At 54.5% G+C, this 23957-nt stretch overlaps 1 protein-coding gene across 1 annotated transcript; it reads left to right on the forward strand.

The window, feature by feature from the left end:
- Positions 1-1769: 1769 nt before the first annotated feature.
- Positions 1770-22237, forward strand: LOC119114953 (inositol polyphosphate-5-phosphatase A). The gene is made up of 13 exons (XM_037239007.1): positions 1770-1881; positions 8447-8505; positions 9144-9185; positions 9494-9594; positions 10002-10156; positions 12586-12806; positions 15046-15186; positions 15595-15744; positions 15935-16120; positions 16933-16995; positions 19652-19681; positions 19814-19975; positions 22232-22237. Exons 1-13 carry the CDS (start codon positions 1818-1820, stop codon positions 22235-22237), a joined length of 1380 nt encoding a protein of 459 aa, XP_037094902.1. The 5' UTR covers positions 1770-1817.
- The last annotated feature ends 1720 nt before the right edge of the window (positions 22238-23957 follow it).

Consider the following 23957-nt stretch of genomic DNA (forward strand, 5'->3'; position numbering starts at 1 on the left):
CGTCAGCGGCGCCCCCGTCCTCCTCACGTCCCGGCGGGGCCGCCCTCGGACTGCACGGCTCTCTCTCGCCGCTGCGCCCTAACCCAAGACGCAGCCGCACCGCCTCCGCGCACCCTGCGCTGGTCTCCTCGGCGGCGGCCGCCTCCTCCGCTGGCCCGCAGCCGGCTCGGCCGTCCATCCCCGTCCGCGTGCGATCTGCGGATCGGCAGAGCAGCCCGGTGGCTGTGAAACCCGGCCGCCGGCGCCGGTGCACGCTCGGCGCTCGCACACCGCACACAACAGCACTGTTTACGACGTGATCCCCAGACGTTTATGACGTGTTATTCGCGGCGTGGCCCGGCCCTGCAACCAATCGGGGCGTTTCATCACCGGCGAGTTCATCCGAGGCATACCTGGTTTGAAAGCGGGCAAGGAATGCGCGCGGTGGCACACGAGGACGTCATGCCGGTGCACGACTTGGAACGTCGCAGCGATGCATGGGAAAGAGCGGTGACACCGGTCTCCGAAGCCCCCGATTGGGACTCATGGCACATAGAAATCAATATGGATGCGATAACAGAAAAGTGGTTGACGGATCACGCCAAACTTTCGCATACAACTTATCAGCAACTGCACCAGAGTAACATGTAATGATTCAACGCCTTCACTGCCTTCCAACTCCTATCTCTTCTATGTCTATAAAGGAGATACGAGATACAATATATATATATATATATATATATATATATATATATATATATATATATGTCTATGAACGCGCCGTTTGCGACCAGCAATCCCACCAAAGCACTGTGCAGCCGCGGACTATTCGCTTCAAGTTAACGGTGAGCAAAAAAAAAGCAGCAGTCTCCACGAGGCCCCCCCCCCCCCAAACAAAAACACAGCGCTGAGGAAAAACAGAAATGTATGACCCCTACCCACAACTTCCTTTTTAATATAAAACGATACCGGGCCCTTGCACCGATGGAGACGGAACCACGTGCAGCACGGCTGTCCACACGGCAACAGAGCGGCGGTGGCCGAGTGGGCGGCAGTGGTCAGCGGGCGGCCCGACCCCGGCAGCTCCTGACGTCAATCTCTCCCGGACACCGCCCACGCCGCCCCCGGATGGCCCGGACACCGGCCTGCCGGCGCCGAGGGGAGGGGAGGGGGTAGCGAGGTCGCCTACGCGGTGCGCTCTGCAGCCCCGCGGTGAAGGGAAGAGAGGGGGCCTGACGGCGACAGGTGGCGCGGGGCCCACCCGGACGCGGGTCACCACCGGGCCGCGCTGCGCGGCCGGACGCGACGCGCCGCGGCGACGACGCCGTGGTCGACACGCGAGCACCCCGGCACGGCCCGCGGTAGCCGACACACATGGGGCGCGCGAGGCCGCATCGCGACAAACGAGCCGCCGCGACGCATGCGCAGAGCAGCAGCTCGCGGCAGCTCGCGGCGGCGGCGGCGGCGGCGGGTCGGACGCGAGATGAGGGCGCGCTCTCACCGGATCGCGCGGCGGGCCGGCTTTCGCGTCTGATCCTGCCGCGCCCTGCCGGCTCGTCTCCGGCGGCGGAGGCGCCAGGGCCGGCTCGAGCGCGCCCGGTGACGTCGCACCGCAGCTTAGCGCCGCCGCCGACGCTGCCGGGCCCGGCGCAGTGGCGCTCCGACTGGGCCGGGGGCGGGGCGCCGCGCCGGCTGGCGGCTCGACCCGCGCACCACTCGTGCGCCGCCGGCGGCGCGGCTGGCCGCGTTTTCTCTGCTCGGCTGCACCCGAGCGGCGGCCGCAGTGACGGAGGGGCGCGCGCCAGGTGCTTGGACCGACGCGCGGCCAGCGCGACGCGATGGGACTGCGCGACAGGCCGCCGGCCGTCGTCGAACACCAGCCACCGGGTCACAGCCCCGCAGGTGAGCACCCGGTCGCTCCGATAGCCACGAAAGCCTCAAGAGCTTTGGCAGGTAAAGCCCCGTGCAATTTGGTTAGTGTGACGAGGGACCTGATCTCTACGAGAGTTCGCGTCACTACCCCCCGTACCAACAGCGAGCGGTCATCGAAACACGGCTGGTGGTGAGTACCCGACGCACATTCCCGTCGTAAGGGGGCAGACATGCTGGACCGAAGTTATGACACCCCAGTGGTATAACTTAAGCTTCCTCACAACCGCGTCTGACGTTTTCGCCGGGCCCACGCGAGGCCAATGCCACTATTTCCGCAGCATGTCACCTTCAGTGGTATTCCTTACACCGTACCGCTGGAGGATAGGTTTCTGGAGGCGATTGACCGCTGACACAAAACATTGGGACATCCGTCCGGTTTTACGGCATGTGTGATTTCGTCGTCTTCCGAGGCCACTGAACTAAAGCGGTGTTCAAAACTGTGCGCGAGACACGTATTTGCTTGTTTAACAACGCAGCATAAAACGAGAGAACCAAGTTCAGATCGCACCGGTTGGCACTGTCTTGTGTGATTATTGCAGCGATCTCCGCGACCTGACAGCGCAACCGAGCGGTTTTCAACAAGCAAAAATTATGCCATTGTTCTCCAGTAATATGTTCAAGGTATTTGAATTCGTCCTTTTCAATCGGACCAGTATTCGTTAAAGCACCGACTTATCCCTCAAGGTTCTCATTCTCCACTCAGTTAGTGTAACATTTGCGAAAAAAGCCTAAGAACACGAGTCGAAACCAGGGATTCTCGTCTCGATGGCCCACGGTCCGCACCGGCACCGGATCAGCACCGTTTGACCAATGATGGAACACACAACCGTCCTAACAAAGGGGCGGCCCTAAAAGCGCAACCGGTCAGGCGCGCCCGAGCGCAATCCATGGATCCCCCGTCTGCGGGAGAATTTCAGACTAGGCGTCAGACATCTCCAGCCGGGAGGTCTGACATCATACCATACCGGGAGATATGACATAATTCCCTACCGGGAGGTATGACATTCGTTCCACACCTGAGCAAACACGTCAAACTAAATGCGTGGTAAATGCGTAGGTCTGCGATGGTCTGACATCATACCATACCGGGAGATATGACATAATTCCCTACCGGGAGGTATGACATTCGTTCCATACCTGAGCAAGCACGTCAAACTAAATGCGTGGTAAATGCGTAGGTCTGCGATGGTCTGACATACCATACCGGGAGATATGACATATTCCCTACCGGGAGGTATGACATTCGTTCCATACCTGAGCAAGCACGTCAAACTAAATGCGTAGGCAAATGTGCCGCCCACACATGGCTGAACTGATCTGGGCATGTCACACATCATATGGCAGTGAGTCCGCTATCTTGACGCACAGATGCGCCAGTAAAGCCCCTCCGCCGTGACCGGGAGACCACCAATCTTACCTGGTACAAAACGGGTCTCAGGCATAACGTGCTGTGGTACAAACCGAGGTCGATCGCGTCATGGAAGCTAAACATGCGCGCAGTACAGTGGCACTGTGGACGCATTCTGATGCATAATTCCAGCTAACTAAATGCCCACGAAAGGCATGCACGAACCGCGAAGGACATAAAACGAAACCTTCGACTTCGGCCCCCGCTGCGAGCAACACCTGGGTAGCCCTCGGCAAGCAGCAGTCGGGCTGATGATGCAGTCGAGTCCAACAAGGGATAGCGTTTCTCAATAACGAGTCAAGCACACGTAGGCGTGGAACTGTTGGCGGAGGGGATCACAGTCCCCCCCCCCCCCTCCCTCCCCTACGTGTCGTGAAAGCCTAGCATTAACTCTACGGTGCGTATGGAGTGAGCCAACTTCCAAACGGGTGGTTCTCCCGATTTTTCGGATGTTCCTACGCCTTTGTCAGCGCGCCTCACTGACGTATACTGACAGTGGTGCACCCCATAGCCACCTGTTGCCTTTGCAGCAGTAGTCCACCGGTCACAAATCACCGGATTGCTTCGCCATCTGTGCCGCCTCGTGCAGTCAACTACATACCGCTAAGCAAAACAGATATTACGGACATTTACAATGTAAGTACAATTTATGGCATGGCGGTTCCTTGAAGCCTTTGTTCAATCTCCTGTTCAATGCGACAGCTGCCAAAAGACCGTATGAGTAGCACATCACAAGAAAATGCATGCCTTTCTCCAGCCACGCCTTCTGTCCACCTCGCGAAGGGAGGGGGGGGGGGGCTCTTGGACACATAAGGCAATCCCCAGCCCGGACACCACGCCTCTGAGCCGCCCATCTGGACGGCTTGTATCCGGGCCACCCTAATCCAGCGGCCACGGGACGCACCTAGTTCCACGGGCAGCATTCACCGACCATATACAGCGAGCACAGACGAACATGCACCGACGCCCGCAGCGCGGCTGTGCCGACGCGTCGGGCGCGCCGGTCGTCTCCGAGTCACCTGCGTCCTTCTCCGCTCCTCCGCGCACGCCGCGCTGGCGGGCGTCGTCGGCACGCCGCGACAGGGGCGTCGCCAGGATCAGACGCGGAGGCGCGGCCGATCACCCGCCGAGTTCAGTGACATCGAAAGGCCAAAGCGGCGAAACATTGACATCGGGGTAGAAATGCAAGCGATCGTGGGACATGCTCCCCTGGTATCCCATTGGCCACGCCACTGCTCCGTGTTTTCTTCGGTGCAGACTGAGCCGCAGTCGGCGGTGGAAGACCTCACAATCCTCACTGCATGTGCAAACCTCAGTTAATTCGCCAGCAATGGCGACCAGTTCCCTGACATGGAGGCAGAGGTTAGGGAACATATCATGAATATGAGGAGTGCCATAACAAATACTCAGGTTAGTCATTTCCATGTGTTGCCTACAGCTAATGTTCGGCATTTTCAAAAAGTGGAGTGTCATGGCATCTGAACCCAACCCATCCCCTCCCCATTCCTATACATATGTCTCGAGGTGTGCAATTGCCACCATGACTGGAGCCCTGGAGTAAATTTTTGCCTGGATTACTACCAATGTGTTCAGCCCTAGCAACCTGTCAGCATCAAGTTTACTGCCTTCTCCCCAAGAAGTGCCAAATGATGGACCTTGAACATCCAGGAACTGTTAGTAATGTAAGTGTTGTTACAATGAATGACCCCATGCTAGTGACAAATAATAAACTATCCCACAATGTACATGTTTCCTTCTTTCTCTCCACATAATGTGACTCAACCATACAGTGAGCTGTCAGAGACTGGACACGCTGCTCACCAATCTCAAAGGGAGCTATTTATATGCATTCCTGACATGAGCCTGGGCATGTGATCACATGCAGTACATAGACCTACAGTCAAAGCTCATAAGTTACTGAAGTTTCTTACATGCCATCAACTGAGAGGGTACAGTTAGAGGCTCAATGTGACTCCTTATCAATGAAGAAGGCAAAGTCGTACTCTGCAGACAACCAGGGCCAGCAAGCTCCTTGCATGTAAGCATCTATGGCAAAGCCACAGGGATCAAATATCACTGATAACACACTGGTCACAAGAAAACAGACATTTTCTTAGACAGGGAGAAAGACAGCCAATTCTACAATGTTGAACAGTTTTAAATAACTCCCATTCAATAACTTTTAATCTAGCTTACAAGTTCAACAGAGCAATTTTTAGCCCTGCTCATTATGAGCATAATGCCCAATGTTTGACAGCCTGCAAGTGATGCAGACTGAACTCCCAATCACAAGTGAGCACATTACTAAATGTTTTATACCAAATGTCCACCACATAGGCATAATTTCACAAAATGAGTTGTGAAGGTGCTGAAGGGTAAAAACAAAATGGCTCAACCTACCCTCAAAATATATCAACAAATACTTTTCTCCCTGGATTTGCCCTAACTTTTACTCAAAGTTGAGGGAAGGCAGGTGGAGCCCACGTTGGAGAGAAGGGACTGAAGCTCCGCCCCTCCCCAAATTGAATGGGAAACTACACCCCCAGTTAACTAAGCATATTTCCTAGAAAAAACTGTAGCCATTTCTCAAAGTTCAGTGGTTACCTTGTAAAAGCTAATGCAACTTGATGTTGTCAAATACTCTGAATGAACAATTCACACCACATCAAACTGGAACAAAACCATTGCATTCATTCTAGGCCACACCCATATGTGACATCACATATGGAGGGTGAAACTTTTAGACTTAGGCATGACAGTAACAAGAGGAGAAGGGATTGGACAGATTTAAGTCATGGCCAGGTGTGGCTGCATAGCAAATTGAAGTTTTGTGTTATCAATGTCCTAACAGGAAGACAAGGCAGAGAGAGACAGGACAGAGAGAAAGAGAAAGAAAGAGAGATAGATAGAGATAGAGATAGAGATAGAGATAGAGATAGAGATAGATAGAGATAGAGACAGAGACAGAGACAGAGACAGAGACAGAGACAGAGACAGAGACAGAGACAGAGAGAGAGACAGAGACAGAGACAGAGACAGAGACAGAGACAGAGACAGAGACAGAGACAGAGACAGAGACAGAGACAGAGACAGAGACAGAGACAGAGACAGAGACAGAGACAGAGACAGAGACAGAGACAGAGACAGAGACAGAGAGACAGAGACAGAGGCAGAGAACAGAGACTAGAGACAGAGACAGAGACAGAGACAGAGACAGATGACAGAGAGACAGAGACAGAGACAGAGACAGAGACAGAGACAGAGACAGAGACAGAGACAGAGACAGAGACAGAGACAGAGACAGAGACAGAGACCAGAGACAGAGACAGAGACAGAGACAGAGACAGAGACAGAGACAGAGACAGAGAAGAGACAGAGACAGAGACAGAGACAGAGACGAGACAGAGAGACAGAGACAGAGACAGAGACGAGAGAGAGAGACGAGAGAGAGAGAGAGAGAGAGGAGAGAGAGAGAGAGAGAGAGAGAGAGAGAGAGAGAGAGAAGAGAGAGAGAGAGAGAGAGAGAGAGAGAGAGAGCATGCTGACCAGTGGAGAGGTTAGTCTCCAACAATTACTACACCACTTGTATACACAATGATGTGTAGCCACATAGGGACTGAAGCCATTTCAGTGTGCCCTCACCATACCCTATACACTCCAACAAAATTGGCACAGCATTCCTGTTTCACTCATGAATACCATAAGTTCTGCACAAATATAAGGATGCAACGACCCTCGCAGCCCAGCTTAAGTACCATACCTGGCATACCCGTTTGAAGAATAACATCCAGCGTACATTAGACATGACGTACCAATCATTTCTATTCGGTAAAAACGTTGATTAACACAGATACCTAGTCACAGCTGTTCCCACCACAATCACACTTACCAGTATCCGGTCCTCAGCTATCACATTTCAACATGAACTCCTGCTGTGCTTAGTAAACAGAATGTAGGGAAGCCATAAAAATGTGCGCCTTAAATGGAGTAAGCGCGTAGCAAACGTCATATATTGATCAAGTGCTCCAATCTGGCTATCAAAGTTTTAACAGGTTCTACATTGACGTCACGACCCTGCTATCAGCTGGCCAACAAAACACATTAATGACTTTTGTAGGCACTTTTTCATCTAAAGACTCTTCTTATCAAGCTTTCAACATTATGGTCACCAAATTTCTTAAAATAAAGTCTTTTAATTACATTTCTATAAGGTAGAAAATGAGCTGTGACGTCGTATTGTTATGATTTGGTAGCAAATCCTAAGCTACCATATTTTTGGTGCTCAGGTCACGAGAACCATCTTTCCAAGCTGGTTTGCAATCGTAGGATCAGAGGGATCGAAACGAAAACAAATAGGAGCAGATAGGATTCGAGGCGGGCGTCCGCCCCCCTCTTCGAGGCGAGGTTGTTCGTGGTTCCGTTGTAGTGCTGCATGCAAATTGGTGGAAGTAATAACCCACCAATGTCGCCGACCTATTTTCGAAGTTTGTTGCACAGCTCGCAATGTGATGGACCTGAAGTGGGCATCTTTGCTGCAGCTTTCGGAGCAGTGGGTGCATCATACCCGATTGATTAGTTTCCATATCCGCAGATATAAGGCCTAGGCACTCAGAGGTAGGTATCGCATGTGGGTGAAGGCAGAGGCGTAGAAGCCAGCAAACTGTAAAAGACCCTGTAAACTGTAAAACTGAAAGACATATTAGTTCAGTTTGTTTCTTTGACAGATTTTGTCTTTAGATGAGGCTGGTTATAGAACATACAGTTGGCTCATTGTTGTTACACAATAGGTCATGTATTCTTGTTACTCCTAGTATCTGTGCACCACTTGATATGTGAAACCCAGCTATGAAACAGAGGAACCAGTCACAGGTAAAGTGTTCCTAATATTGTTGCATGTGGTGAAGCCTAGAAAACCTTTAAGGTTAATCATCAATACATGCTCAAACTATAGTTAACTATTGATATGAATTGTTTGTGGAATAATTATAATTAAGGTCTAACTTGATATAATTTGTGTTTGGCTTAGCGGTCGTCCCGTAAAACCCATGGAGGCTTCACCACACATAAAACCCATACCATGCATAGCTTGGAAAAATGGTTGTTTCATGCTTTCCTTTTGCTTTACAGGTGCAATGGCAGCAGAGGTACTTCTAATCACAGCAAATGTTGGATCCATCTTTGAAGATGTAAGGCTTCAGTGTTTTGTGTAACATGATACCTGTGTGTTATGTGATACCTATGGATGTCTTGAAAAAGTTCAAGCCACACAAGACATGCATAAACAGATCCTGAAAAGATAAAATTAGGTTGTATATCATGAGAAACAAAGCTGTTCAAGCTAGATAAGCTCTACAGTTGATGTAATATTATGAAATGACAATGATGCAACACTGTTTTGCTTGGCATCTTAGATAGCACCTATTGTAGATGATAACACTTTTTGCCATTTAGAATAGAGTTCAAGTTGTAGATTTTATTTAAGTCACATACTTTCTGATGTTCAAAATAATTTTGCTGTAACCATGTGTTCAGTTGACTGCACCATTTTGTGTCCTTGAATATTATGGTTCTTATATCATGTTCTTTAAGGCAAGTGAAGCTCACATCCCTCCAGATAAACAGGTCCGTTTAAGGCCATATTTTGCAATTCATTATTAGGTTGTCAGGCTACTGTGTTTTTACACTGTGTTTGTACACAGTTTTTATGTTTTATTTCACCTAAGCATGCAAAACATTGTCTGTTCTCTTATGAATGATGCTGCTGAAACATTTCTAAACTTACCTTTGTTTTGAATGGTATGACATGTTCTAACTCCCTTTTCAGCCTGAAAATATGCTTAAGATATGGATGGAAGAATTTTTAAAGGTGAGTGTAAATGATGTTAAGATAATTTCTTAATGATAAGGCTTTCTAGGGTGCTGATAGCATAATTGTCAGTATGTCAGTTTTGCTTGTTAGTATGTTATGATATGTCAGTTTTGATATTACTCTTATTTGGTTATGTATTCTTATTCTGATTAAGGATATTGCCTTTTTGAAAATTAAGAATGAAAGTAAGTGTGCAGCATATGTTGCAGACAGGACAACATTGCATGGCCATTATGTTTAGCTGTATTGCTCCAGCTGGTCTTGACATGCCAAGGGTGTTGGCTCACTGTGTTTCCCCATCTTAGCTGATCCGGGATCAAAAGCCAGAATTTGTTGCCCTGCACTGCCAGGAAGTTGGTGGAAAGAATTATGAAACAAGCATGCAACATGTCAGCAAATTTGTCAGGTACAGTGCCTAGAACATAGCCTCTGAATGAAGGAAACCTAAGGTTACTAACTGACAGCAGGTCCCACTATTCATAGTTGTTGTACCCTGGTGTTGTTTCATGTCATTGGTTGGTCATAAGGTTATCAACTGACAGCAGGTCCCACTATCCATAGTTGTTGTACCATGGTGTTATTTCATTGCCCTTATGGTAGCAACTTGGTGTGTGTTGGGCAAGCATGTCAAGACAAGTTAAGTGTTCTCCACATTGGGCAAACGGAATGCCGCATGTTTGGCGGACTTTAGTTGTTATCCCTCAGTGTCATTTCGCTGCTCTTATGGTGGAGATTTGGTGCATATCTGAGGAGCATGCCAAGATCTATACGTGGCGGATTGTGAGACGTGTGCGGCGCGCGCTCGGCTGGCAGGGACGTGCTGGCCAGCCCGGAGATCGACGGCCAGTTCGACCGGGCCGTCATCCTGCTGGACGAGGACTTTAACCGGGCGGCCAGCTTCACGGCGCTGGGCAACCTGTACCTGGTCAGCCGCCGACTGCAGGCCGTCCGGCTCTGGGACTGGCGCGGTGAGCTGCGGGCCACGGCGGCCGCCGAGCGGAGCCTCAGCCCGCTGCCGGGGCCTGTCTCTGGACGCCGGGACCGTAGGGCCGTGCGGGGTCGGTAAGCCGCTGGCCACAGCGGCCGCCGAGCAGAGTCTCAGCCCGCTGCCGGGGTCTGTCCCTGGATGCCGGGACCGTAGGGCCGTGCGGGGTCGCTAAGCCGCTGGCCACAGCGGCCGCCGAGCGGAGCCTCAGCCCGCTGCCGGGGCCTGTCTGTGGACGCCGGGACCGTAGGGCCATGCGGGGTCAGTAAGCTGCTGGCCACAGCGGCCGCCGAGCGGAGCCTCAGCCCGCTGCCGGGGCCTGTCTGTGGACGCCGGGACCGTAGGGCCGTGCGGGGTCGGTAAGCCGCTGGCCACAGCGGCCGCCGAGCGGAGCCTCAGCCCGCTGCCGGGGCCTGTCTCTGGACGCCGGGACCGTAGGGCCGTGCGGGGTCGGTAAGCCGCTGGCCACAGCGGCCGCCGAGCGGAGCCTCAGCCCGCTGCCGGGGTCTGTCTCTGGACGCCGGGACCGTAGGGCCTTGCGGGGTCGGTAAGCCGCTGGCCACAGCGGCCGCCGAGCGGAGCCTCAGTCCGCTGCCGGGGCCTGTCTCTGGACGCCGGGACCGTAGGGCCGTGCGGGGTCGGTAAGCCGCTGGCCACAGCGGCCGCCGAGCAGAGCCTCAGCCCGCTGCCGGGGCCTGTCTCTTGACGCCGGGACCGTAGGGCCGTGCGGGGTCGGTAAGCCGCTGGCCACAGCGGCTGCCGAGCGGAGCCTCAGCCCGCTGCCGGGGCCTGTCTCTGGACGCCGGGACCGTGGGGCCGTGCGGGGTCGGTAAGCCGCTGGCCACAGCGGCTGCCGAGCGGAGCCTCAGCCCGCTGCCGGGGCCTGTCTCTGGACGCCGGGACCGTAGGGCTGTGCGGGGTCGGTGGCCAGCACGGTTACAGGCGCTGCGGCGTGTGGTACGCTCCACGGACCGGCACGACGTGCGTCTCCTGGCGGTGGGGCGCCGACCTTTATACGGTACTGCGTGCCCAGACGCAAGGCTCATTCAAAGCAGCGCTCTATCTGACCTGTAAACAGCTTTATAAAGAGAAGTAACTTCTTTTTTCTGGCTGGCCCAAGAAATTTTGGCGTTATTCCCGGCTTCCCGCGCCGGTTTCAGATTGGTAGCTATATGACCACCTCAGTCGGTGCGCCCGAAAACCCCAATGAACACTAAAAAATTTGACAGTACCCGTCCGAAGTAAATCGCAAAATGCTGAGGATGAAGAAATTTCAATGACGATAACAGCGTTTGTTGCCATAGTGGCTGTGTTGTCTTTTTGGACCCCAGTGTTTTGAATGTTCATAACTTGTAAAGAAGTATCGCCAAAATGGCATTCAAGGTGTTTTTGTTTGTGGTTTAACACAATAATCAATCCATAATTTTTATGACGATTTATTTGTAGAGTAATGATGATAACTTACCTATCTCGATGAAACGGAGGCATCCTATATTTCTCGGGATTGTTCCGCCACTCACAGAAGTAAAGTAAAAGCTGTTTGGTTCGTTTGGTCATGTCCTGAGTTTCCCTGTACTACGTGTGCGGGCAACATGCGCTTGAACGACAAAAGCTCGCTAAAATAGCCGATTTAAAATGGTGATCGTTGCACTAGGTTTGCATCTGTGAACTTGCATCATGTCTGTCCATGTCATAGCAAGGATGAAAAAATTATTGGTAAAATTTGCGGATGTGAGATAGAGCTATGACAGCTTGCTATATTGATATCGCTTCATATCTCAACATTTTCCCCCGCAGACTGATTCTCGGTCTAATTGTTTTGCTTCCCCACCCCCTGCATGTTCATACGCCGGCTTCCCCGTGGTCACCACTGCTGATTTTACGATGAAGCAGCGCATCCTTTTTAGTTAACGTCAGTTTCGAAGTGAATTTTTACTCCACAGATCATTTCATTGGCGTTTATGAAACCCGATAGATGCCTGATGAAGTACGGACAGACTCCCTGCTTCAAATTTCCCTAGACGCAAAACGACCTCAAAAGTAGGCGCGCCCTGAAATCCTAATCATCATACTTCAAATTTCCCCATAAATAGTGGAATTTTGCCGGCGTATGAGTGAGTAGAGAGTTTTACATGGTTAGTCCTTACTGGATGCAACCTGATTCGCAGTGGAACCTTGGGACGCTACTCATGACGTCAAAATTGTACGCCTTTCTCTCTTGGTGAAACTGGTTGCAGGTGGGAACTAAGTGACGCTCTCCTCGCGTGGGTGAAGTGCCGCTATGCGCTGATCATACCAGCTGTGCTGTTATAGGCGAGGAATGCGGTCGGCACACCGGTGACGGGCCGCATTCCGCACGCCCGTTTAGAAGGCAGCAAAGCTCACGGCTGACCGATGTCGGTGCGGCTGCAGAGGAGGCCTATCGGCCGGTGGAGGACCACGAGGTGTACAGCGGCCACCTCGCCGGCGTTGCCGTGGCCGACAAGGACAAGTTCCCACTGGAGTACTTCCCCAACTGCAAGTGGTCCCGCAAGGGCTACCTGCGCACGCGCTGGGAGATCCGCGGCACGGAGCTGGACCTCGTCAACATCCATCTCTTCCACGACGCCTGTAACATGATCGCCATCGAAGCGGTGAGACGGCCGGCAGGCGTGACTCGGTCGCGCCACCGAAGGCTCGGGCTGCCCTCCTGTTAGAGGCGGCCGCCGCCAGTCTGGCACCCTGACGATGTGGCTCGTTGTTTGGTGTCATTCCTGTCGGCTAATAAGACTTGGAAGTACTCGTCGGCTTGTCAGGCCGTTGCGGCCGGGTTATGCGCTGGTAATAGTTTGGCCTGAGTATTCGCAGTCAGCTGGCTGGTCAGGGGCAGCGTCCTCAGGGCACCTGTTGTCATAGTAATGTGGCTGTTGTGCCTGAGTATTCGCAGTCAGCTGGCTGGTCAGGGGCAGCGTCCTCAGGGCACCTGTTGTCATAGTAATGTGGCTGTTGTGCCTGAGTATTCGCAGTCAGCTGGCTGGTCAGGGGCAGCGTCCTCAGGGCACCTGTTGTCATAGTAATGTGGCTGTTGTGCCTGAGTATTCGCAGTCAGCTGGCTGGTCAGGGGCAGCGTCCTCAGGGCACCTGTTGTCATAGTAATGTGGCTGTTGTGCCTGAGTATTCGCAGTCAGCTGGCTGGTCAGGGGCAGCGTTCTCAGGGCACCTGTTGTCATAGTAATGTGGCTGTTGTGCCTGAGTATTCGCAGTCAGCTGGCTGGTCAGGGGCAGCGTCCTCAGGGCACCTGTTGTCATAGTAATGTGGCTGTTGTGCCTGAGTATTCGCAGTCAGCTGGCTGGTCAGGGGCAGCGTCCTCAGGGCACCTGTTGTCATAGTAATGTGGCTGTTGTGCCTGAGTATTCGCAGTCAGCTGGCTGGTCAGGGGCAGCGTCCTCAGGGCACCTGTTGTCATAGTAATGTGGCTGTTGTGCCTGAGTATTCGCAGTCAGCTGGCTGGTCAGGGGCAGCGTCCTCAGGGCACCTGTTGTCATAGTAATGTGGCTGTTGTGCCTGAGTATTCGCAGTCAGCTGGCTGGTCAGGGGCAGCGTCCTCAGGGCACCTGTTGTCATAGTAATGTGGCTGTTGTGCCTGAGTATTCGCAGTCAGCTGGCTGGTCAAGGGCAGCGTCCTCAGGGCACCTGTTGTCATAGTAATGTGGCTGTTGTGCCTGAGTATTCGCAGTCAGCTGGCTGGTCAGGGGCAGCGTCCTCAGGGCACCTGTTGTCATAGTAATGTGGCTGTTGTGCCTGAGTATTCGCAGTCAGCTGGCTGGTCAGGGGCAGCGTTCTCAGGGCACCTGTTGTCATAGTAATGTGGCTGTTGTGCCTGAGTATTCGCAGTCAGCTGGCTGGTCAGGGGCAGCGTCCTCAGGGCACCTGTTGTCATAGTAATGTGGCTGTTGTGCCTGAGTATTCGCAGTCAGCTGGCTGGTCAGGGGCAGCGTCCTCAGGGCACCTGTTGTCATAGTAATGTGGCTGTTGTGCCTGAGTATTCGCAGTCAGCTGGCTGGTCAGGGGCAGCGTCCTCAGGGCACCTGTTGTCATAGTAATGTGGCTGTTGTGCCTGAGTATTCGCAGTCAGCTGGCTGGTCAGGGGCAGCGTCCTCAGGGCACCTGTTGTCATAGTAATGTGGCTGTTGTGCCTGAGTATTCGCAGTCAGCTGGCTGGTCAGGGGCAGCGTTCTCAGGGCACCTGTTGTCATAGTAATGTGGCTGTTGTGCCTGAGTATTCGCAGTCAGCTGGCTGGTCAGGGGCAGCGTCCTCAGGGCACCTGTTGTCATAGTAATGTGGCTGTTGTGCCTGAGTATTCGCAGTCAGCTGGCTGGTCAGGGGCAGCGTCCTCAGGGCACCTGTTGTCATAGTAATGTGGCTGTTGTGCCTGAGTATTCGCAGTCAGCTGGCTGGTCAGGGGCAGCGTCCTCAGGGCACCTGTTGTCATAGTAATGTGGCTGTTGTGCCTGAGTATTCGCAGTCAGCTGGCTGGTCAGGGGCAGCGTCCTCAGGGCACCTGTTGTCATAGTAATGTGGCTGTTGTGCCTGAGTATTCGCAGTCAGCTGGCTGGTCAGGGGCAGCGTCCTCAGGGCACCTGTTGTCATAGTAATAAGGCTGTTGTGTTCGGCAAGTGTTTTACTGTCGAAGACGGTCAGTGTGGTGTCGATAACCTCGTTTGTTCATTATAATGGTAGCAAAACAATCGTCTTATGCGTGCTTCTCCGTTACTAGACCAGCGCTGTGATGGCTTAGAAGGACATTGTATGTTGCCTGCAAACCCAGAACCACAACAGCCAGATGTTGTCACTGGGATGCTCGCGACCAACTCCGATCGTGTGCTCGCAGTCCCCGTCGCCGTACTGCGAGAACCGGCGGCGTGCCCTGCAGCACACCCTGGACCGTTTCCATGGCGACAAGCACAGCAACGTGCCCTTTTTCATCTTCGGCGACTTCAACTTCCGAGTCAATACACACGGTGTCGTGAAGGTGATGAGCGGCACGTGCTGGGGCGGAGTAGTTTGAGACGTGTGCGGACAGTGTGCACTAATCCGCATCACGCGGCACTCCCCAAGGCGTGTCCCGGGGCGCAGCGGACCTGAAGGGGTGATCTGAGATTGCTTTGTCACCACAGCAGCATGGCTCCCTGTCCCGGTTTTACCTTGCGCTTTTAATCCTAGTGTGTCATCGTTATTTCCGGGAAGCTCTGTTTCTGGTGGTGCTGGTTTTGATACTGGCCAAGTGGTGGTAAGGATTTCCTTGCCTGAAACATATATTTGTCTCGTGAGCCAGCCGTGCTCTTCGCGAATCGGTGGCTGCCGTCCCCTCGCTGCCCCCTACGCCCGTCGGACTTGTTGGGTCCGCGGATCCCCCTGACGCGGCCGTCTGTCGCGGCAGCACCTGACGAAGGACCTGAAGCCTCTAGCCAAGGCGGACCTGGAGATGGTGGAGTTCCACGACGATACGGAGACGGTCGTGCTGCGGGTGGGCAAGAAGGAGTTCTTCCACTCGACACACCAGGACACCTTCCTGCAGGACATATCATGGGTACGCAGGTCGGCGACAGCCCTCAGCGCCGGTTGTGCTCACGAACGGGTGAACTCTCTGCTGTCGTATGCGTTGGCGAATCACGAGATCGCAGCTCGCGCCGCGCGCCAGTCTTTCCAACGGCAGCGCCTGAGCCCGGTGCGGTACTGCGCAGTGGCCGCCTTCTCACGGTCCCTGCCGATCCCCTCAGCTGCGTAGCTTCGACCGCGAGCTGGACGAGTTTCAAGACCGACTGCACGAGTTTCCCATCGAGTTCCCGCCGTCGTACCCGTTCGAGGAGAACGTGCAGCGCTCGCAGTACCTGATGAAGACGCGCTGCCCCTCCTGGTGCGACCGCATTGTTATGAGCAAGTCGGCGCTGGAGATCATTCACCAGGTGGGCGGTGGTGCGGGGCAGGGAGCCCCTCCCTGTGAGGTGAGGACGCCCGGCGTACACTGGGGATGGCCTTGTCATGAGCCAGTCGGCGCTGGAGATCATTCACCAGGTGGGCGGCGGTGCGGGGCAGGGGGCGGCGGTGAGGACGCCCGGCGTACACTTGGGATGGCCTTGTCATGAGCCAGACGGCGCTGGAGCTCATTCACCAGGTGGGCGGCGGTGAGGACGCCCGGCGTGCACTGGGGATGGCCTTGTCATGAGCCAGTCGGCGCTGGAGATCATTGACCAGGTGGGCGGTGGTGCGGGGCAGGGGGCGGCGGTGAGCACGCCCGGCGTACACTGAGGATGATCTTGTCATGAGCCAGCCGGTGCTAGACATCACCCACAAGGTGACTATGGTTGAGGGGGGGGGGGGGGAACTCGCGATGAATTGAGGTGACCCTCGCGTTTGGACCGCGTTTGGCGTCGGTCTCCTGGGCCAGAGGTCGCCTTGGCAACATGATCCCGTTGGACCACGTTTGGCGTCGGTCTCCTGGGCCAGAGGTCGCCTTGGCAACGTGACCCCGTCTGCTGTCATGAAGGGACATTTCAGGCTGAAAGAACGTGAAGGCCATTTTGCTCATGAGGGATGCGATCGCATGCACCACACGAACATCACGCTGCCACAACGCACGCATGTGTGTGGCCCCGTGGCACCGCACCCTGCTGAAAGTCACCCCCGTGCGGGCGTGGTGTTCAATACGCTGCCGTGCTGGGCGGCCGTGGCGGCTGGCGCGCCGCCGTCGCCTGCTGACCGGGCTCTCCATCGCCAGGAGGAGCCCTGTGACGTGACGTACGGCATGGTCGGCAGGGACCGGTGTATGGGAGACCACAAGGTGGGTGTTCGCCACTGGGCAGAGGCTGGTGGCGGGTGGGGTTGCGCTGGCTGCGCTGGCTCGCGGTGGTGGGAGATGGGGTGTCTGCCTGTCGCGATGGGCCAGGTGAACTTCTGCCGAGTGGTATGGATGCGACCGATCACACGTAGCCCGCGGCGGGCGGGTGGCAGGCCGCGCGGCGGTGGCTTCGGGGGCGTGCGTTTGCGCGGGACCGACCTGCGGCCCGGTCGCGTGGCGTGACCCGTGCCGTCATAAGACGAGCAGATCGCACAGGGCGATGGATCCCAGTGGCCGTTAGCGTCGGCAGATATTGAGCAGCGTGATGGCAGTAATGCGCGTGGGCCCACCGACATGCGGGATGAATCGAAAGTCATTTAAGATCCCGAGTGGTGATGCTCGATGGCGTCTGACGAATGGTCGTGTCCACCACCACCGTCGGTTCTTTGTTTGCGAGTCCTCACTGGTGGAGGAAGTCACGTAACGGGAACTCCGTTGTCTTATGACATCTAGGGTTTTTTTCATTCTCGCTGCACGTTGCGAGGTATGTGGGGAAACGCTCAGCCCTTTTGGTGGAATTATGGGTGCATTCGTGTTGTATGAGCAGCTATCATGAATACATGTATATATATATATATATATATATATATATATATATATATATATATATAGAAATAATACTGACAGCACTATTCAATTTTACTTAGTGCTTTCTCCATTCCGCGCGAAGACATTCGTACCGTCTCACCTCATTGTCAAATCTGTTTATGACATCTGCCAACGCACATGCATGCGACCTGATAACGTTCCAGAGCATGTTACCACAACTAAAACTTAGCTCAAGTGTTTCAGGTCATCTTCCCAAAGGCGAACTCTTTCAGAATCATTGGGCCGAACCAATAGGAACTCCGGCCTCGCCCAAAACACACTCATCCCCGCAACATGGCGGCCGAACACGCTCGTTGGTTTCTCTGATTCGTCTAGCTTTGTGAACATTGGTGTATGTCAGCGTCCTCCTGCCATCCAGCGTTTTGCTGTAGTGGGCTGATGTAGGCGGCACGTGCTCGGGTCTGTTATCGAGGCACCTGTTGTGATCATCGCTGTCCGATTGCCGCTCTCTGTCTCCATACACGATTCTTTCTGCCACCCATGGACTGCAGGTTAGAGGGCAGAACCGCCTTTGTGATAATCTCCCAGCATTTGTTTCCAATAAGCTCGGGCGTTGGAAGCCAACCGATTGGTTGTCCGCCCCAGCTTAATGACACAAAGCTCTCATGCTGCCAGCGTAAGTTACAGCGTACAGTATATAACAGTACAACAGTTTTCAGTCCCTATATTGTACTTTACTCTCATGACTGATACCCGGCGTTAATGTGTCTGGCCCTTTACGTGGTGTCCAATTTGGTCCGACATTGCGCCATCGTGAGGTCGGAGGATGCCAAACGGCAGCGGGGGCTCGCGCTGCCGAACCAGCCACGTCAGTAACCGATGGTTTGGTGTGCCCTTCTGCAGCCCATTTACCTGGCATTCAACCTGAAGTAATGCAAGGTATCCTGGGCACAAACGTTTGTACAGTTTGCTGGTTTTGTCCGCTTCTGTGCTTGCTCGGTGTGCCCTTCCCTTTTCTGTGGTAGACTTAGTTCTGTGGCATCGGAGCATTTTCTCAGTAATTAAACGTCTGCCTTGCGCCCAAGTATTTTGGGAATTTCTTGGTGTTGTACTAGCGACTGTCACATGATTCATGTTAACGCGTTTTCTTTCTTTAATGTGGTTTGAAGTATGCATTCTCATGGATGTTTTTTTACCGTCCTCCCCGCGCCTGATTGGTTTTGTGTAGCAATGCGCCTGTGTAGATAGCCCTACCCCGCTTAGCTTTCGTCCGCGACGATCCACAGCTGGCACACAAGACAACGCACGTGGTTTTCACCCGCCACATTTCTGTATGTGTGGGTGTGTGGTTGTGCGTGTATGTGAGTGTGACTTGAGGCACGGTGCTTTTCGGCAAGCGACTTGCTGCTCTTAGAGAGATGACATAACGTGTAGGTACTGCTTCGTCTCTAGCCGCAGCCCCGGCTGAATGAAAACATGTATTTGCGCCCTGGCATTGTGAAACCCTGCGCCCGCTTTTGCCGTTAAAAAAAAAACTGTCAGTATTGCAGTGGTTGTCGTCGACCAGCTTGTCGATGCCATACAGCTGTCGCCAATGTCGTCGGGATTGTAGGGACGCAGGTCCTCTGAAGATGTCGCGTGATTGGTATCGTCCCCTGCCCGTACTGTATAGACTAATTGCTGGGACTGTTGTCCTCGCCTGGTGTGTTAGGATTTACACGAACGCACCAGCTGAGTGCGCATATCAACTCAGCAGACGAGGACGATAGTTCGAACAGTCAGTCCATCCGTGATCCTTCTGTATTGTTCGCTACGCGCAGCTTTTGGTGGCTTTCCGTAGGGAATAAGTCCGGTGGTGCCCGTCCCAAGGAGAAAAGTTCTGTGGGGGTGCCAAGAACACAAACCACACCACGACGCCACTTCGCTTGCATGTTCCTGGCGTGCTAGTATGAAAATCTGCTGACGTTGTGTACACTTGGCGAGGTGTGTCTGCACGTGGCCGTGTTCGGCGCGGTGCTCGGTCCGCTGACGTCTGCCTAATGGCCCGCAGCCGATCCTGCTGCAGCTGCGGCTGCGCGTCGGCGCGCGCGTCGTCTGCTGCGCGCCGGGCCGTCCGTGCGGCGCCGGCGGGCCGGCAGCGCGCCGCCCGCTGCCGGCCGCCGAGAAGGCCGCCTCGCTGCCGCTGCGGCCCGACTCGCCGGCCGCCGCCGAGACCGGCCGCCGGCGCTACTGCTCGCTGGGGGGCGAAACGCCGCCGCCGCCGCCGCCGCTGCGCAGCAAACAGAGCCGCCTGCGCCTCGAGCTGTACGAGCGGCTGCAGTCGCACCACAGCTCCTCCGACGAGGACTGGTTCGAGGAGGTGGACGAGCCGGACGTGGAGGACGCGGCGGCGGACGCGGCGCCGGCGCCGCCGCCGCCGCTGCCGCCCGTCGGCGGGGAAGGTGGGGGCGTGCCGGTCGCCAACGGCTCGGTGGTCGACACGGCCGCCGGCGCAGTCGTGTGCCCTGGGAAGGCTAGAGTACAAAAGGTAGAGGAGCGACCACGGACGCAGGCAGAGCGGTGCTGGCAGTGCGGTCTGCTGTAGGTACCGCGGCCGCCCGCCGGTCGAGCCCCAGCCCGGGGCGCTAGTCGCCGCGTATGCAGGACGGAGGAGCCTATCGCCGTCCGGCGCGTATTTATATTTATTTTTTGTTGTTTTAGACGTTGGTGTGGTCAGCGCCACGCTTGGTGTTTATTGTTCTGGCGCACGTTACTGAGCTGTTTATGGACCAATGTTGGGCCCGAACGAATGATGTTAGACTGGTACAAAGAGCTGTTGTTGGGAGGGCAGGGCGGGGAGAGCGCGCATCAGTGTGGCTTCGGCCACCTTAGCCTACTGGGTACAAGTTGCGCTAACGAATCGTCTCGTTAACCTCGAATCTATTTTACTATTTACCACTCAGCATGTCACAAGATGTCTTGCTTAGTTGACTGTTGTATCTGAGTTGATGTTGTTGCGGCTGCAGTTTGCGGGTGGCGGCCGCGCGCGGCGCCGCCGCCGCCGCGGTGTCGTTCAATGTCGTGCAATGTTAGCGCCGGCGGTCGCTTGTCGCTAGTCTGCCGTGCGTCGTGGGTCCTTGTCGTCGGTGTGGTCCGCTCGCGGCCGTAGGTGACTAGGCTAGAGCTGTTCGGTGTCGTGTCGAACCGCCCGCCGTGTGTGTGTGTGTGTGTGTGTGTGTGTGCGCGCCTCGGCTTGCCCGCACGAGACCGCCCGTCGCGCCCGGCACGCGGTGAGTCACACATCCTGGCCAACGCTGACGCGCTTCGTCATGCCTCTCACGCTCTGGCACAGCTCAAACCCAACGGCACAGGCCAGTCCGGTTACTCCCGTTGTCGTAATGGTGACCCGTTGCTCTCGCCAAGCGCTGCGTCGAAGTTGATGCCGGTCCCTTTCCCTATATTTGTAGTCCAGATTTAGCTATTAGTTCCGTGTCACAACTCTCATCGTGCTGTCGGCGGTGCGGTTTAACTACAGCCGACATCACGACGTTTCCAGATAAAGTACACAGGTCACGATTTTTCCGACGGAGGTTGCCCATTCCCCGGTCTGCTAGATGTGCGGTTTTCTGTCACATTAAGTGCCGTACAGTACCAAGGTTGCTATGCAGTGAAAACGTCCCAATGGCCGCACGTGCCGTCCAGCCCGTCGCCACCCGTGCTCACCTGAAGCCGCATTCTCACCGGCCAAACACGGGGTGAACCACGCCACTCGATTGGTGCATGCCGCCGCGCCGTAGCTGCTTGTCGCCGCGCTGCGCAGCCGCTCGCCGGGCGTCGAGTCCCTTGCCGGACGTCGAGTTCCTCGTCAGACGTCGAGTCCCTCGCCGCACGCCGCCATAGCCAGTATCGCGCCACACGCTGTCACAGGCCCGGCCCGCACCGCCGGGAGGCCGCTGCGCCTCGCTGGCGCCCGCCATAGCTTTTGTGCCGTGCCATGCTCGCTGTCGCTGCTGCCTCGTGTCACAGCCGCGCCCCGCCGCGCGCCGGCCGCGCGTGTGCGCAGACCGCGTCCCGTTCGGCGTGGTCCGGTCGTCGCGTGTCCCCGCCCCGGCCGTGCTGCCGCGGCGCTGGCGTCGGTGCAGTTGGTCGTGTCGTTTGTGATAAAGAACCCGTGCCATGGGACAGTGTTTGTGCGACGGATCTGTTGCCGAGGGAAGCCTGGCCCGCTCAGCGAGGGTTTCCGAAGGTCATTTTCCTCAGATGTCCCCCTTCTGCTGGTTTACTGGCGTGAACCGCAGTGGGCAGTGACCTCTATTGCACGTGTGTATGGAGTACCGTCTGTCTCGGGCCCGGCTAGAAAGAGCGTGATTTGACCACGGCTAGCAGCTGTGCCTGTAGTTTCGTGGCTTGCTAGTCACAAAGAATTAAGCACACGGTTATTGGCATGCCGTGGCTATGGGACAGTACGTAAAGCTGGCGGTTTTACTACCCGTGGCGTGTACTGCCACGTTCGCCGTCTTTTGACTGAAGATGCATCTGAAGGTGAACCCAATGACCGTTTGACCGGATAGTTGAAGGCATCGCGGTCAGCCCATGAGGTCCGACTGGGACTCCCGCCAAAGGGGGCCTAATCGCCCCGGTCGTCACGCAGAGGTGACGGCGCAAACGGTTCCATCAGCTACGCGCGTGGGTGACAATCAGAGACGCGCCACATTTGCTCTCTTGTAAGGAACGATTACCTGAGCCGTATGTGCGACTTTTATCATGCTGTACTGCTGCAGGCCGCTCGCACGTAAAGGCTTTCGAAGCAGCATCTGCCGGGACATTATTGCGGACGCTTAGTCCGCGAATACGAGGAATTGGGATATTTTGCCTTCCCGCGTTCGTGGTGTTTCTGGCGTAAGGTCCCAACGAATTGCATCAGCTTCTTCCCTGTTTTAAAGCCTCTGAAGACACATTGAGGCTATCTTATGTTCATTTCGCTTGGCCATGTTGCCTCGACGCCCAGATCATGTCAAAATGGTGCATTTATACTACCATAGGTGCCTTACCTCGGGAGCTTATTCGTCTTGACTGTTCGATGTGTGTTTACGAGCGCGGTCAATAAGTGGTCAGTTTGACCCGCGAAGCTTTTTCCAGGAAGATTTCTGGACGGCGCAGGGTACCCTCGCCAAAGTTTGCATAGCTGTAAAGAATCGAATAGCGGTTCTTTTGATGCAAAAATGAGACCATCTTGTAAGGTCGCTGACCTATGGCAGGTCAGTCAGGCCACGGCTGTCAACGAAGGGCATTGCTCTGGAACCGTACAATGTGATGCAACAGCGGAGCGCTAGACGAAGCCATGCACATGAGAAATAGTTTCTTAGTCAAACAACCAAGTGAATTCATAATTACAGCAAACTCCATTGATCTAGGGTCAGATATGAAGATCAGACCGAGGTGAAAACCGGCCTGCCTTTTTACTCGAGAACTTGGTTTGTATGGTAGTTTCTGATGCTCATTTCGAATTTATTCATGACAAGGACGACAACAGACATGTCCTGTGGACTTCAAGGTCAGAGCAGGTCACTGACCTAAAATGGCCCGGGACAACATTTTGTTACTTAGCGTAACCCCTGACGCTTTTCTGGATGGCAGTAAAGAAGCGGTCTTGCAGGTTTTTGGTCATATTGACCTTAAAAATATTACACAAGATCGCTTATCTTAATTCAACACCACACCACACAACACCACACAATTCAACACTTAATTGACCTTGCACGCCATGTCACTGTATGAAGAGGTCTGGGGATTTGAGACACCGATCTGGTGTTTGATGTTGTTTAACCTTATTTGGCCGCAAGGTCATGACCTAGTAACCTCAAATTTTGGCACAAGTAAGTTCAAATGCAGGCCAATCCACCGTGTGAATTGGGTGCGTCAAGCCATGCTTAACTTTGGGATCCCAGAAGGTCAAATTGCGCCCGCCCCCCGCTGCCGCCTCCACCCGGGCGAAGGATATTCAACCTTCCGCCCGGCCGCGTGTTTACACCATTGAAGCACAATAGCATAGAACACGTTTATTGATGGTTTTCAGAAAGGCTGAGGAGTGGTATTAGATCACGGATGAAATAATTTCGGATTATCGTCTTCGCATAGTGTGTCAGTACCTGCACAACATTTCAACCAATTCATTGAGCAGAATAAAGTTAGTCAACCAATAAGTCTTAGGTTAGCACAATGGTAGACCTCTGGGCTCGTAATCAGAAGACCTCTGCTCAAATCCCGGGAATTCCGAGGAGAAGAGTTGGGACGCATGCGTGGTTGCAAATCACACACTATCTTGTCTTCTCCGGACTCCCAACTTTTGATAACGGCCGGGAGACGGAGCGTTTGTA

The sequence above is a fragment of the Pollicipes pollicipes genome, unplaced genomic scaffold, assembly GCF_011947565.3.
Source record: "Pollicipes pollicipes isolate AB1234 unplaced genomic scaffold, Ppol_2.1 Scaffold_3087;HRSCAF=3621_pilon_pilon_pilon, whole genome shotgun sequence".
NCBI classification, from domain to species: Eukaryota; Metazoa; Arthropoda; class Thecostraca; order Pollicipedomorpha; family Pollicipedidae; genus Pollicipes; species Pollicipes pollicipes.

Bases quoted from the DNA above. Each gene is read 5' to 3' on its own strand.
- LOC119114953 (XM_037239007.1), top strand. From the start codon at position 1,818: ATGGGACTGCGCGACAGGCCGCCGGCCGTCGTCGAACACCAGCCACCG. The intron at 1,882-8,446 runs GTGAGCACCCGG...TTTGCTTTACAG, and splicing joins ACCGGGTCACAGCCCCGCAG to GTGCAATGGCAGCAGAGGTA. The intron at 16,121-16,932 runs GTGGGCGGTGGT...CTCCATCGCCAG, and splicing joins CGCTGGAGATCATTCACCAG to GAGGAGCCCTGTGACGTGAC.